The sequence below is a fragment of the Typopeltis vanoorti genome, chromosome 22 (genome assembly GCF_054136105.1).
Source record: "Typopeltis vanoorti isolate ZY-2024b chromosome 22, IOZ_Tvanoo_1.0, whole genome shotgun sequence".
In the NCBI taxonomy this organism is placed as follows: domain Eukaryota; kingdom Metazoa; phylum Arthropoda; class Arachnida; order Uropygi; family Thelyphonidae; genus Typopeltis; species Typopeltis vanoorti.
This window is the reverse complement of record NC_143570.1, coordinates 7,369,320-7,384,952: the sequence shown is the minus strand read 5'-3', so window position 1 is coordinate 7,384,952 and position 15,633 is coordinate 7,369,320. Positions and strand designations below refer to the sequence as shown.

Below are 15,633 nucleotides of genomic sequence, written 5' to 3'. Positions count from 1 at the left end.
TTGGGGAAAATTTGGAGAAAAAGGCACAGTTAATAATAATGCAAAGTACCTGCTAGATTTCTGCTCAGGATGTGGACTAGTTATTACTAACACCATGTTCCAACACAAAAATATGTACAAATTCACATGAAGAGAAGACGCAAGGAATAAGAAAAATCGCATTGGCTATGTTATTGTCGACAGTGATGTTTTTCCACTGGCTCAAGACAAGCGTATACAGAGGATTTGAAGTAAGAAGTAATCACCATTTAGTGTTGAGAAGGATAAAATTGAACTTCATATTGAAAAGAAGGGTGTGTAAGAAAGTTTGAAATTAATAAAAGTTGAACAGTTATCAGATGTGAACTGTAGACTGAAATACACAACCTTTATTCAAGAAAAACTGAAAGTGTTTGAAAACAAGAACCAAATCTTGGAGATTCAGTGGCAAACTCTGAAGAAAACATTGATTCAGCCAGTGAGGCATGTGGCAAGGTTGTCTGCAAGGATAGAAACATCTGAACTTCATGGTGCACCAAAGAAGTTAAACAGGCAGTGAAGGAAAAGAAGAAAGGATATTAAAAGTGTTCCTGGGAAGTAAATCAGCTGCTGCTTTTAGAGAATACAGAAACAAACATAAAAGAGCAAAGCAGTTACATAATGGTTCGTTTTTTTTTTTTTTTTTTTTTTTTTTTTTTTTTGTATTTAGCTACAGAAATTATGGAAAGGCTTTGGTAAGATGCTTGAAATAAATATCATGAAGGTGGCAAAATATTCTGGAGGCTATTGAAAAAGATGAGAAATGGAGGAAAGAGTACTGTAAAGAGATTCAGGTATGAAGCTGATATGAAAATTGGAAATAAGAATATTCTTCATGTATGGGGTAATTTGAAAGATTCCTAAATGAACAAGCAGTGACAGCACAGTGGTAGAAAACACTCATCATGGATACAATAAGGAATACATCATTTCTTGAAGGAGAAAAAGCCATCAAAAACTTGAAATGTAAAAAAGCAGCTGGAGCGGATGATATCCGACCAGATATGCTCAAGTATGGAAGTATAAAAGTTTTACAGTCTGAACTGCATAATTCAGAAGGCCTGGTCAGAGGGTCAAATTCCAGATGATTGGAGTAGAGGGCTCAAAATACCCATCTGTAAAAAAGAGGAATAAAGCTGAATGTGAGAATTGCAGAGGAATTTCTCTACTGAATGTTCCTGGTAAGATTTATGCAACTACTCTAAAAAAATTGTGGAGGAGAAACTTGGAGATGAACAATCTAGGTTCAAGCAAAACAGAAGTTGTCAGGATCAGTTATTCACTTTAAGACAAATAATTAAGAAATCATAGGAATATAACGAGGCTCTGTATTTTAAGTTTTATAGAGATGGAAAAAGCATATGACAAAGTGCCAAAAGAAAAGCTGTTCAAAATGCTCCAGTTATATGATGTAAATGGGACATTATATCAAGCAATACTTAGTCCCTATTTGAGTTGTAAATCATTAGTTAGAATTTAAGGTGGTACAGGAAGATGGTTTGATTTTAAGTCAGATGTACAACAAAAGTGTACATTATCTTTACTGTCATTCATCATCTATATCAGCAGTCGACAGACTTTTTAGACCATTGATCCCTTCATGGAATCCTTGATCCCTCATCGATTCCCCCACCATGTTAAATAAATGGATAAATGTTATTAATAATAAATTTTTCAATTTAAAAATAATAATTCCTTCACCCTTTTACTTCATTACTGCTTCTCAATAAGAAATATTTAAAGAAATGTATAAAGAATGTTAAAAATTTACTTATATTTTATTGATTTACATGGAATAGTTAATAAAAAGGATGTGTTTGATGAATAGTTGCATGTTTATTAGGCGTTACTCAAAATTGTTTTAGGTGTTTATTGACCATTAGACTTTTATCGACCCCCAGGGGCCGATATCGACCATTTTGCCGACCCCTGATCTATATGGATTACATTATAAAGGAAAGTGAGATTAAGCCTAATTTCAAAATTGGAGATGTTAATCTCATCTATTTAGTCTATGTAGATGTTATTATTATTATTATTAGACACTTCAACAGAGTCCAAGGACTCATCGAGGGAGAGCACAGCTGTTTAGGCACAATTTTTAGTGAAGATGGAAAATTAAATTTAGAAATAGATAGCAGAATTAGCAAAGCTGGTATGGTAGCTGTCAGTTGAATAAATTTATATGGGATAAGAGAGATTAGTCAAAACATTCAACTAGCTGTGTACAAGACAGTGTTCAAATTTTAGCTTATGGATCTGAGAGCTGAGTGAGAAATAAAACTCGTGATCAAAGTCTAGAGACCACAGATATTCCTGAGAAAGATTAGAGGACTAAATAGATAGCATCAGTGGCAGTATCATATTAAAAATGAGGATATTAGGAAAAACTTTGACATTGTTAGTAGAGCTAAGCTCAGGTGGCATGGCCACTTAAACAGAATGGGAGATGAAATATTAGCTAAACAAGTGTTCTTTGCCAGGATGTCAGGAAAAAGACCCAGACTAAAGTGTAGGTGGATTGATACAGTAAAAAGTGCCTTACAAGATAGAAATATAAGATCTGATAATATTGGAATGTTGACAAATAACAGGACTAATCTTGAGGAAAATTGTTGATAGGAAGTTAGTAATGATGTAACTGTTTCATGCAGTACTATCATAAGATCCTGTACACCCCATGATGGTATATGTCAGGAATTTGATGACGATGATAGTGTGTTACTACATAAGCTAGACAATTGCTTGATGATGCCTATACACAGTGTCCTTATATGATCCCAGAAGGGGAAAAATCATGGGAAGTTAGATCTGGCCTGGCACTGGTGTATTCAAAAGGATATTGTAACAGTATGATGGATGTAAAGGGGGGTACTCTGTTTTGTTGGAAGACAGCATTAGGTTTGTCCTCAACATGCAGACAAAATTTGGAAGCAAGGAACAAAAAAATGTTGATTTTTGGAGTGCTCACTGAATGTTCACAAGCAGTTTGTGAATTTTCAGAACGTCCATGGTTCTCTTTTCCTGATGCATGAAATGTGGCTTCATCATTGAAATCGCTCTGTTTACAGAAATGTTTCCATCTTGATGTGAGCTACAATTATGTTAGTCCAAAATGTGTAATAAGCCACTATGTTGTTTGTTATAATGGACTTTAATTAGATATGGAAATAGTACTCTTGGAGTGGAAGGCATTTTTTGCAGAATTTGCCCCAGTTTTCTATGGTACATTCTCCTAATGGCTACTCGTGGACTTCAGCAGTTTTCATAATTGATTGAACACAGTCGGCCATTTTTTCACACATTTGGCTAGGACTTTTCCCTTTAGATGCAACCAATCTCTTGAAATTTCTGATTCTACTTACAAATGGTTGTAATTGGGGGATTCTTTTCATACTTCCTTCTAAATGCTTGCTGAACAGAAGCAACAGAATTTGTGGAATGAAACACCAAGATAAGAAAAAGCTCAATCCTGTCTGTTTGCCATTAGCATTGTGTGCTTTGGCAGTAACCATTAGAAAGTAATTCTTATGTCTGCAACACTAAAACTCTTGCTTTTTGCTATTTTTCAAATTATGTATAATCCATTTTTCTGCTGCTAAATGTGTCTTTAAAAAAAAAAATGAGAAATTGCTCACATAATTTTGATTCACTAGCACTGAGCAATTTATTATATTTATGGATTTTTTTCTAATTACTGTATTTTTTGCCTTTATAAGATGTGCTTTTTTGTACCTAAAATTTATCTGAAAATTAGGATGCGTCTTATAAACCTGATGCATCTTATACACTGATGTTTTTTTATGTATGTGCAGTTACAGTGTGTCATTGCCTGTCAGTAATGCGTGATCAGTTTGAATAGTTGCACAGTTGTTAACAGTCATGCATTTAAACTAGTAATCAATACATTATTATATTTAAATTTTTTTATAACCCATGGATTCTGTGAAGCACAGACATAACTATATAATTACATTTAAGTGTAGCGTGATTGAGTATGCAAAAAGGAATGGCAATAGAGCAGCAGAGTGGCAATTTGAGCCTATGTCTACAGAAAAAAATGATATGAACTTGGAAGAAACAAGAGCAGCAATTAATAGAAGCAAATCCTAAAAAATACATTCTCTGCAGAAAACTGGCAGAATGGCCAGAAATTGAAAATGAATTAAAAACTTGAATATTGGATCAAAGAAGATTGGGTTCCTACGTATCTACAGAAATGATTATTTAACGAGCAAAATTATTGGCAACAGAAAGAAATATCATTGATTTTACAGGGTCACCATCATGATGCTTTAGATTCACGAAGAGTAATGATTTATGCATGCATGCAAAAACGAAAATATCACAAAAAATGCCAGACAAATTGAAAAATAAAATTATTGAGTTTCACAGATTCATCATAAATGTTAGAAAACAATTTTGATGTGCCCTTGAACATGACTGTTGATTCTAAAGTTAAAAAAATATTATTATAAAACTTCTGATGACAAAAAAACCCACTATATTGTTGTCTTGTCATGTTGTGTGGATGGAACAAAATTGACACTTTTTCTTTTTTTAAAGAAAAACTTTCCAAAGGAGTTTACATTCATATTCATCCCAAAGGAAGGATCGATGAGGAAGGGATGAAGTAATGGATAAAGGTGTGGTCCAGACATCCTTGCAGTTTACTTCAGAAACCTCGTTCGTTAGTATGGGATTGGCTTAGATGCCGTAAAACCGAAGCTGTTAGAATGAACTTCACAAAATGAACACAAAAATAGCTGTCATCACAGGAGGACTCACCTCCTCCTTCGACATTTAGCTCTATCAATAAACAAACCATTTAAAGGGTTTATGAGGGAAAAATGGGTTAACTGGACATAATCTCCAAATTTTGAGGAAATATCTACAGGTAGGAGAAAGATGGCCACAATTTTGCAGGTGTGTGAATGGATAAAGAGTTCATAGAATGAAGTGAAACTTGAAATTATTACAAAATCTTTTCAGACGTGTGGCATTAATAATTCTCTTGACTGTAGGGAGGATGACTTATTATTTCAAGACAGCGATGACTCAGTTTCTGATGAAAAATCAAGTTCAGAAAATTTTGAGAGTGAAGATGAATGAAGATTTGAAAAGAAGATTCATGAAATTTATAAAAATTATTTTGTTTACATTATATATATATATATTAGATTTTTTTAACATGAACCTCCATAGCTCAGTTGGTATAGACGAAGCCCTTTGGTCTGAAAGACTAGATTTGATTCGCCGTCCACGACACGAGGAACCTTTATCTGGTTTCTTTCGACCAAAGGTGAGTTAGCCGGTCTCATATGGAGATGAAGAATTTTTTCTCCTGGAAACTCGGGTTTTACATCCCTCAGAACAGGCAAACTGGCCCCGTGAACATACACCTCTACAGACGTCCCCCCCCAAATGTCAGGCACTGTGACAAGGCAATTGGGATTGCATGCGTAAGGTCACATCATATAAAAAGGTGACTCCAAATAGATGGGATAGGAAGAAGACGAAGGTTGGATTTTTTAATGATTTGATGATTATTTTTAAGAATAATTGTTTTTTTATCTAATAAATGGATAATATGTGTATTAAAATAAAATAAAATATTTACATAAAAATTCTGATGCATAATTTATGTGTCTTTATACTGCAATGAATTTTCTTTTCTTTCAAATTTTTCATCACATTTTTCATGTTGAAAAATGTGATGTGTCCAATATAATGGTATGTCTTATAAAGTGAAAAATATGGTAGTTTTAATTCTACTTTTAAGAGAGACTTGTGACATGAAATTAAGAATTATCAACACATTAGCACAAGAAAGGTATATTTAATATATTGCCAGATATTTCAGTTTGAGAATCAGTGGCTTGATAGAAAACAGTTCTTTACTAGATAGAATACAAACAGTTGATCATTCAAAATTAGAACAAGCCACATGATGTTACATCACTAATCACGATATCATTTTACTGAAGAAAGGTAAACATAAGAGTGCAGAAATAAATTTCATGTATAATTATACTTTTGAATATACTTTTCTTGTGCTAATTTGTTAATTCTTAATGGTAGTTTTAATGTTTCATACAGTGGTGATTTGCGAATAGCATGTGATGTCAAATAATAGGTTAGAATCTTTTCTAACCTATTATTATAAAATTTGATGTACAAGGTGGGGGGAGGATCTGGAAAGTTCTGATAGACACTCAGACAAAAATGATATTAAAGCAATTGATATAACCACAAGAAAGAGCATACTAGTAGCAGAGCTATGAAGGTTACTTATGTCATTATATTTTTATATCCTTGTATGTTCTTTGTTCTGGTAATATCAGTTGCTTTAATATCATTTTGTTCTAGATGTTTATCAAAACTTTCCAGGACCCCCCCCCCCCCCATTGTATTTCAGTGTTTGTGCTAAATTTTTAACTAAGTTATATATATTACCATCAGTGCCTATGAGCTCAACACTCATTGATACCCTTTTTCACTGTTTTCTGTCCATTGGCTGTGGCTCAATTTATTTTATTTGTTTATTAATGGAGTATTGATAGTACTAGGAAAGGATTAAAAACTAATTTTAATGCTTCCAATATTTTATTTCAGTCACTGAGACATCTTCAGGGAGTAAAAATAACACTTGTAACACATAAAAACAACACACTACTAAGTGAAACACATGGGTGGCTGAAGTCCTATCTAGGTGGTGCACCCTCTATGGGCATTTGTAGGCAGCCTGGGATGCAAACTTTTTCCCAAAATTAGGAAATTTCATGCATCCATATTTGTTTAAGATTAGGTTGATTCTGAGTGCTGCTGCAGATTCCAAAAATAGATTTGAGTGCTGCTGCTGTAGATTCATCTAAACGGACAGTGGCTAATCTACCTGTCTGTCTGAAGTAAGCCAGCTTACAGGAATAGGGTTCTTTATATACTCCAGGCACTCAGAGAGGAGGGAGCTGATCTTTGGTAGGTATGGATAAGGGTATCAAGTTTATGGTGGGCTTAAAAGCTGTGTAGAGGTTGTACTTTTTTTAAGGACCTGGCTATTTTTTCTGATGTGCCACGAATGTAGGCATTTCTGAATATATGTCTGGGGATTGTGGGAGGAACTGATTATTTTTTTTAATTCTGTAATTGCTGTAGGAATTGCCATTGGAAAGGAAGGTGTTGTGAATGTGGTTGAGTTCGGTTGAAAGGGAGATTCCACTGGAATAAAGATTATAGGCTCTATTGGTTAGAGTTTTAATAATGTCATATTGTTGAGAAGGGTGTTGGTGGGAAAGTTTGTATGTATCTGTCTGTGTGAGTGAGTTTTCTATATACAGTGAAGGAAAGGTTACCATTTAGAAGGCATGTTACTAAGGTGTCTAGGAGGGGTAAAGTATTGTTATAGTCCTCTTCCATTGTAAACTGGATTCTTGGATGTAGACTGTTAAGGTGACTGAGGAATGACTCTAACGTGTCTGGGCTAAGTTTTGAAAAATGAGCCAGGTGGCTCATTTTTCAAAACTTAGTGGTGGGGGGGGGGAGACTCATAGTGGTTCCCTCTCTCTCTCTGTTTGTAAATTTTGTTCTTCCAAGAAAAATAACCAGAATTGATGGCAAAGGAAAAGAGATTTAAGATGTCAGAAGGAAAAACGTTTTTTAGGTGTGTTAAGGTGTCATTTAAGGGAATATTGGTAAACAGTGATGAGATGTCAATGCTTACCAGTATATCTGTACTATTTAAAGTTAGATTCTCAATCAAGGTTTTGAAATGGATAGACTTTCTATATAGGATGTAGTAAGTACAATGGGGGAGGAGGGGGCATTAGGGTTGTGGATTTTTGGTAAACATATATCCAGCAGGGGAATGAGAACCAAATGGTTTGAGTTTTTTTTTGTAATGTCCAGCAGCTTGGAAAATACTTTTTAAAGTAAGTTTTTTAAGTTACGTTTTTGTGGAATGTAGGTAGAGTGATCTCAGAGAATAATATTCATTTTCTGATTATATTCCATGGCATTAAGGGTAATGCAACTGTTGCATTACCCTTACTGCTCTGGTGATGTTAATACTTTTATCTTTCTGTAGCTTTTTGACAGGCGTGAGTTAACTAGAAGATAGATTACTTATTTGGCAGTGACAACTGGTAGAGAATATTGGTGACATCAAGTCTGATATTGTTGGCTATTTCCAGAGCTGAGCAACAGATTCCATGTTCTGTGTTGTACATTACATCTAGCAGCGGCACTTCTTTTGGTGCAATGGCAAAATTGTGGTCGAGGCTTAGGGTGCTGGCAGCATCTTCGTTGAGACTCTTCGAAGCTCAATTTATGACTGTATGGAGCAGTTGAATTTACAGTTGTGATTTAGATTTACACAGAATGTTAAATTTTTTGATGTGCTTATTTTTATTTTTAGGAATTCTTTTGTAGGATGCTTCTGAGATGTCTGAGAGAATGGACCGAAGTTCAGGGTTGAAGACTACCGAGAGCTCTGATTGTAATGAGCTGATGGTGGCATTCATCGTAAAGAGGCTGGAATGCATTGTGGTGATCTGTTCTCACACTAGTGCAAGGCTGGCAATGCTGAGTTAGGTATCACCCATGTATCCTGACATTTTTTAGAAAGGCCAGCCAAATTAATTGATTAGATAAACATAGTTTTGACTTACCATATTTTCTTGCTATGCATGCTGTTTCTTCACCATGAATGATTAGTATCAGGTCATCCCAAAAGTAATGTGTTTTTTATACTGCATTTGTTCAAATGTATCTCAGCTTGTCTAAACATGAATTTTTAAAGTTTTTTTGTTTAAATAACCCTTTATTACTATGGAGGTCACTGAAGAGCACATCATGCTTTATCAGTTTAAAAAAAAATGGTAATGGTGCTGCTAACACTGTAAAAAAAAATGTGTAAGAAGTGTATTGTGATAATGTTTTGAACATGCAGAAGTGCCAGCGATGGTTCCAAAAATTTCAACAAGGTGACTTTAGCTTGCAAGACTCCCCTCGCTCTGGGTGCTCTCTCTCTCTCTCGATAATGATATGCTGGAAGCTGCCAAGAAATGCGATTTAGCAAAAGAGCTCTTAAATCATTGTCATCAACCATCCATTGCCATTTGCAAGAACTGGGAATAGTGTCTAAGCTTAGCTTAGCACATGGTAGAAAAGCAGTGCAGATGTTGATGGACTCTCTTCGACAAAGAACAGTCGAAGAGAGTTCCATCAACATCTGCACTGCTTTTCTTTCTTGAGAGGTTCAATCTCTGATTTTCAGTCATAGAGTCACTGGTGATGAAAAGTGGATACTTTACAGAATGGTAAGTGCTGAAGACAGTGGATTCATTGAAGGGGACAGGCTAAACCTCAGCCAAAACAAGACCTTCACCCTCAGGTTTTGTTAAGTGTTTGGTGGGATACGGCTAGTATTATACACTTTGAACTCTTACCACAAAACCAAACAATCACAGCTGAAGTATATATGAACAACTTGATTGACTGATTGAATGAAAATCTGAAAGAAAAGAGGTGTTCCATGGTCATTCAAAAGGTGTTGTTTTTCACCATGATAATGCACACACTCATAGTGCAAGAATCACTTGTACCAAGATTGAGGAACTTGGCTGAGAAAAGCTTTAACATCCTCCATATTCTCCTGATCTTGCACCTTCAGATTATCACTTATTTCAAAGTTTGCAACGTTTCATTAATGAAAAACAATACAACAATACATTAGAGATACTGAACTTGGGCCTATGCAACTTCTTTGCTTCCAAACCTCCTGAATTCAATGTTGGAAAGCATTATTGATTCAAATGAAGAATATATGCTTGATTTTTCTGTTGAGAATTTGATGATACTCAGGATATCTTTTCACATACAAAGTGACCACTTTTTAAGACAGTAGATTTTCTACATCTTATTGCATCTAATTCCAAAAGAATCATGTAGTTTTGGTGTTATTCTTTTCTTTTGGCTGAAATTTGCTAGAGTGACTATAGCAAGCAAGTTTACATTGAGAGTGGATTCCGTACACTCATTGTACTGATAATGGAGTAGATGTTGTCTCTTTAAAAACAGATGAGGGAGGCTAGTTTTAATATTATTTGATATTGTTTTTACTTGGAATTTGTCATGCATTTTTCTGTTCTCTATTAGTCTGCAAGTTATTAATGGAAAGGGTTAATAATCTTTTAATTTTTGTAAGATTATATCCATTATTAGTAAAAATTATTTAAGACTTATTTGCATTCATTTTAGAATATGATGTCATTGGAGCAAATAGTTCTAGTTCTGTGTGTTAAAACTTTTTATGTCACATTTCTAATTCATATCAAGATGATCTGAATCAATATTTAGGTATCTGTTATTATGTGTGGGGACAAGTGGATTGAGAGAGAGAGAAAGAGAGTGTGAAGTGTTTGGCTTTGTGTTCAGTAAATGAAGTATCTCAAAACATTAAGTCATTATTTTCAATTTCTACTGTTAATTTGATTCCCGGCTTTAACATAATATGTGCATCTAACATATGTGGCTGAATATAGTGAACATATCGACATAATGGTAGTAACTTGAAAAGCATCATAAATTATACTCAGAGTACCCCAGACTCCCAAATACATGTGCAGGACCTGAAAAATTTTGTGCTGGCTCACCAGTCATTCATTAATAACTAAATGAAATGTGGATATAATCCTACCTAATAGGTGTGGGGGCATGCTCTGTCAGTGTCTGCAGGAGGCCTCAGTTGTAAATTGGGGTCACTGAAGATTAATGTTTACCAATATATATTTGAGAAGTTTCTTACATCCATATTTATTTAAATTAAGTTGATTTAGGCTGCAGATTCTAAAAACAGTCTTTCTTTGCTAAATTTGCTGTGATGGAGCATGGGATTTTTTTTAAGTTCACCACATGAGTAGTATCCAATACATGGTCTGCAAGATTAGAATGATCATAGTCATGATTGCAGATGTATTTTTGTGTGTTCATCTATGCAGATGGTGGCTGGTCCACCTGTCTGTTCAAAACATACAAACTTGAATCAAAGGGAACACTATATGCATAAGGAACTAAGAGATGAGGGAGTTGATCCTTAGTGGAACATATAAGGGTGTTAGTTTCAGGTGGATCTTGAAAGCTGTGCAGAAGTTTTCTATACACAGTGAATGAGAGGCATGTAACTAAAGTGCTTAGGAACGTTGACTATTGTTAGTTTCCTTTTCCATCATAAACTAGATTCTTGGATATAGGCTACATGTGGCAGAGGAAAGTGTCTAATGTATCTCTGCCATGAAGCTGTATTCAGAACACAGTATGCATATCTTAGCTCGATACAAGGTCAAGGTTTGAGGGGGACTGAGTATATAGCTTGTTTTTCAAAATGTTTTCCATACAAAAATTGGCAAGTAGGGGTGAGAGAGAATCCTTAGCAGTTGTTGTTGATATCCTCTGTCATTAGTGAATGGAAATGGAAGAAACTATATATATATATATATATATATATATATATATATATTTATATATTTGTGCCTCCTTTTATGTTATTTAAGAACTGTTACTCTTCGTATTACATGGATATAGGAAGTGTTTCTATTGACGAACATCTCTATTCCTAGAAGGTAGGATGATTTTGTTTCTTCATTTTGAATTGTTTCTCATATTAAGGAAAGGATGATTTGGAAAACTTGAAACTGATATTTTGGTACACAAAAGGATATACAGCTTTTCTGTTTTGCATTCAACAGCTATCTATATGAGAATAGATAGCTGCTGAATTCCCCCCCCCCCCCAAGTGCAGCATGTAATAAATTGGTATAATGTTATTCTTGGTCTGTATTTCACATTATGAATTTAATTATTTAATTTCATTGAGTTCAGCACAGTTTTATTTATAACACAGTTTAAATTGAATGAAACTGTGTGTGTGTGTGTGAGTTTAATTTATTATTATTTACAGACGGTCTTGTATACACACACACTGGTGTTCAAGAGCTAAGGACAAGCTACATTTTTATCTGTATATGAAAAAAATTTTCATGACTACAACCAAATTTGGACATAAATTTGTTGCTACTATACTAATAAATTATATTACACAAAAAATGTATTATAAATTTCACAAATTTTCTAAAGAGGCAATTAAAGAATTAATGTACAGTGTTTACAGAAAACTATATGGAGAGACATTTCAGTATGGAATATGCTCACTGCAGCTCTCACAACATCGTACCATACTTAACATAAAGTGATGCAGGCGTTCTTGAGGCAAACTGGCCCACTTCTTCAGATCAAGGATCAGACCTTGTTTCTTGTTTGTTTCTTGAGGGGAATTTCAAGTAGCAGTGCATCTCCTTATTGCGTTCGTTCCAAACGTGTTTTGTGGGGTTGAGATCTAGAGAGCATGCTGGCTACTCAATTCAATTAATATCCTCAGTCTCCAGAAATATTTCCACTGCTCATGTATGATGTGGTGTGGCATTGTCATCCATAAAAATGAATTGTTTGCCTACATCATCACAGAAGAGTCGAACCTGACATTGAAGAACTTCATTGCAATATTGTTCACCAGTCATGGTCCCATTTTCCGGTACTTGTAACTCAGTGAGTCCATTAAGCATAAGTCCATTGTATCATCTATCATTCCCACAGGTTTCTGTATAATGTAGTAGAATTTTTTATGCTTAAAATAGACAGCAAGAACTAGTTTTTGTACTTTCATGCTGAGATCGCTATGGTTAACACTTCGCAGAAAAAGTGCGATTCCAGCTTTGAAGAGAGAAGGCTATTCCTCTCGTGAAATAGTTAAAAGGGTGTCCTATAGTCACTCTACTGTGGTATGGCTGTTTTCGAAAGTGAAGGAAACTGGATCTGCTGAAATGAAGAAAGAAATGAGAAGAAAGCCACTGTCTACACCATGCCAAGATCGAGTCTGTAGCGACTCTGTCTCAAAAATTGACATATGTCATCCAGAGAACTGAAATGGGATTGCAAAGAACAAATGGGAGTTCTTTGCAAGCTCTGTAACTGTCAGAAGTCTCTTTTGACAGGGACTGATAGCCAAGCACCCTAAAAAGAAGCCCTTGTTAACTAAAAAAAAATGAGATTGGCTTGGTTAAATTAGTGCAAAGAGCATGCCAAATGGACTCCTGATCAGTGGAAAAGAGTAATTTTTTCTGATGAGAAAAAGTTTAACCTGCAGGGTGTCATTGGCAGACAGACAGTTCAAAGATGATCAGGAGAAAAATTCAATCCTGCCTGTCTGGTGTCAACATGAAAATTCTCAGCCAATCAGATGATTTCACAAAAGGTTTGGTGAATGCATAAGTGCACCACAAAATTTTACTGTCAGTGACCACTCTACCGTAACAATAAACTGCATTTTTCAGGATGACTCTGCCCCTTGTCATAGGATGAAACCGTAAGCAATGTTATTATAACTCTAAAATGTACTATACAAATTGAGTTTAATACTTAAAAAACTTTATTTTTTTGCAGGCCAATAAGTAGTTCAATGAATTCTCAATGCAGCAACTACCATGGCCAGGAAACAGCCTGGATCTCAACCCTATTGAGAATTTGTGGTATCAAATATCAAATGGAGATTGAAATACACTAGAAGGAAGCCAAAAACACTTTGGGAGCTCCAAGAAGCCATTATAAGAGTATGGAACCATGATTGCCATTTGCATCCATCAGGAAATTTATTTTGCCAATGCCCTGCTGATACCAAGCTGTAATAAAGGCAAGAGGAACCATGAAGTATTAAACAGGGAGAAGTGAATTTTCAGCTTTAAATGTTAGTAAAATGTAGTTGAACTAAATTTTGATGCTGGTATTTGTTTTTCCAGTGACGATATCACTATCCACTCTATTTTGAAGTATTTGAAAATTTGTCAAGTTTGTTGTCATTTCCTAATTATGTCACATCTTGTAAAAAGAGCCAAATATTAATCAAAAATAAAAATGTTATATCACCTTCTTCATTATTTGTGACAATTATTGTGTTATCCCCCTTTCAAATAGACATTGAAATTTAATTACCAAAAAACATGGTTATAGCTGGTGATGCAGTTTCTATGAACATGAATGTAACTGATGTTAATCATCTTGGGCTGTTAGTTTCTAAGTGCTTTGTTTATTACATTTGGGTTAATGATCTATACTGGATTCCCTTCCACTACCAAAATAGATCTTACTCAGCATATTCCAAGTATTATGGCTAGTAGTAATAGTTTGAATGTCATCGCTATTGACTGGAAATTTCCTTTCATTGGAAAGACCTTCAAATTACATCTGTGATGTGAGGACTTTTATATGTGCTTTTCAGTTTAAGGTGAGTTGTATGGAAGTGGCAGAGCACCTCCTCATGGAAACAACTTAGGTTTTTCATCCTAAACAGCATGCAGATCAGCCAGCAATTTACAGACACAATACATTAGCCTTATCTGCTTCGGCTGTAATTCCAAACAACCACTGTTGGACAGAAAAAATTGTGGTGATATGGATGTTGAGGTAATTGATTGAAATTTTAGTCAGGTAAAATAAATGACTGAGAACTGAAGATGGAAATGAATTTTATGAAGTTGGAATGCCCACATATATATATATATTGGTAAAATTGATTTGCAATTCTGAGAATTTTGTAAATATATATTTTTTTATTTTTGTCTATATCAGTTATTATTTTGAAAAGGTATATTCCATCAGATCAACGAGAGGAAAATAATCAGTCTACGCATAAGTGGATGATTTATGTGAGAGGTGACAAAACAAATCCAGATCTCAAGTGCCATGTGTCTAAAGTACGCTTCTTTCTGCATCCAAGCTATAGGCCAAATGATTCAGTAGAAATAAGGCAAGTATTTTTGCTTATTACTTTATTTGCTTTACTTTTGGATGATGAATTGCATACATATATATCATCTTCCATCTTGAATACATATTTATCTCGTAGATGATTTCTGCTGGCATAAAACTATCATCATTCTTATTGTGTATTGAAGGCCTGATATGACTTGAGAAAATTGCCATGTTTTGTGCTCTAGATTACTTGTTCTTAAACTGTAATTTGCAAAATGTTTTGCAACACACTTAGGAATAAAAAAAACAGTGGCAGAAACTTATTAGTAAATATTTAATTAATCAAACATAATTTTAAATGCAAGACAACAAAAACAGAGTTGACACTTTTTGCATTATTTGTTTTTGATCTACATTAACTGTAAGACTCGGCCAATCATGTAAATATTGCAGTACTCTTTCAATATTACACACATGAGTTAGGGTTAGGTTCAATTAGGTTAGTTATAAAACATGCTTATCACTAACAGTTACTTGTGTTAGCATAATTTATATTATTTTTTTTAAATTTAAAACTATTATACTGTATAGCTAATAATAAACAATTGGCTCAAATTAATTGTGGAAGATAGACATAAAGAAGTCAACAACAGGAAACTTCTCCCACTCCAAAGAGTGAAAATCAAAGTCAAACGAGAAAGTTTGTTACATTTGATATTTAGTAATGGAATTAAGAGCATGATAAAGTTTGAGAACCACTGCTTTAGAGCAGTGTGTGTGGATGTGTGTTAAATAAATTGTACTTGAAGAAATTAT

General features: G+C 34.4%; 1 protein-coding gene across 2 annotated transcripts in view; it reads left to right on the top strand.

Annotated features, from left to right (window-relative positions):
• The window catches only part of D12 (YEATS domain containing 2 homolog D12), a 285,709-nt gene that overhangs the window by 65,228 nt on the left and 204,848 nt on the right, over positions 1-15,633 (top strand). For both annotated transcript variants that reach the window (XM_090412193.1, XM_090412192.1), the window contains exon 6: positions 14,711-14,872. In XM_090412193.1, coding sequence (XP_090268319.1) covers positions 14,711-14,872 — 162 coding nt within the window. The remainder of the gene's footprint in view (positions 1-14,710; positions 14,873-15,633) is intronic.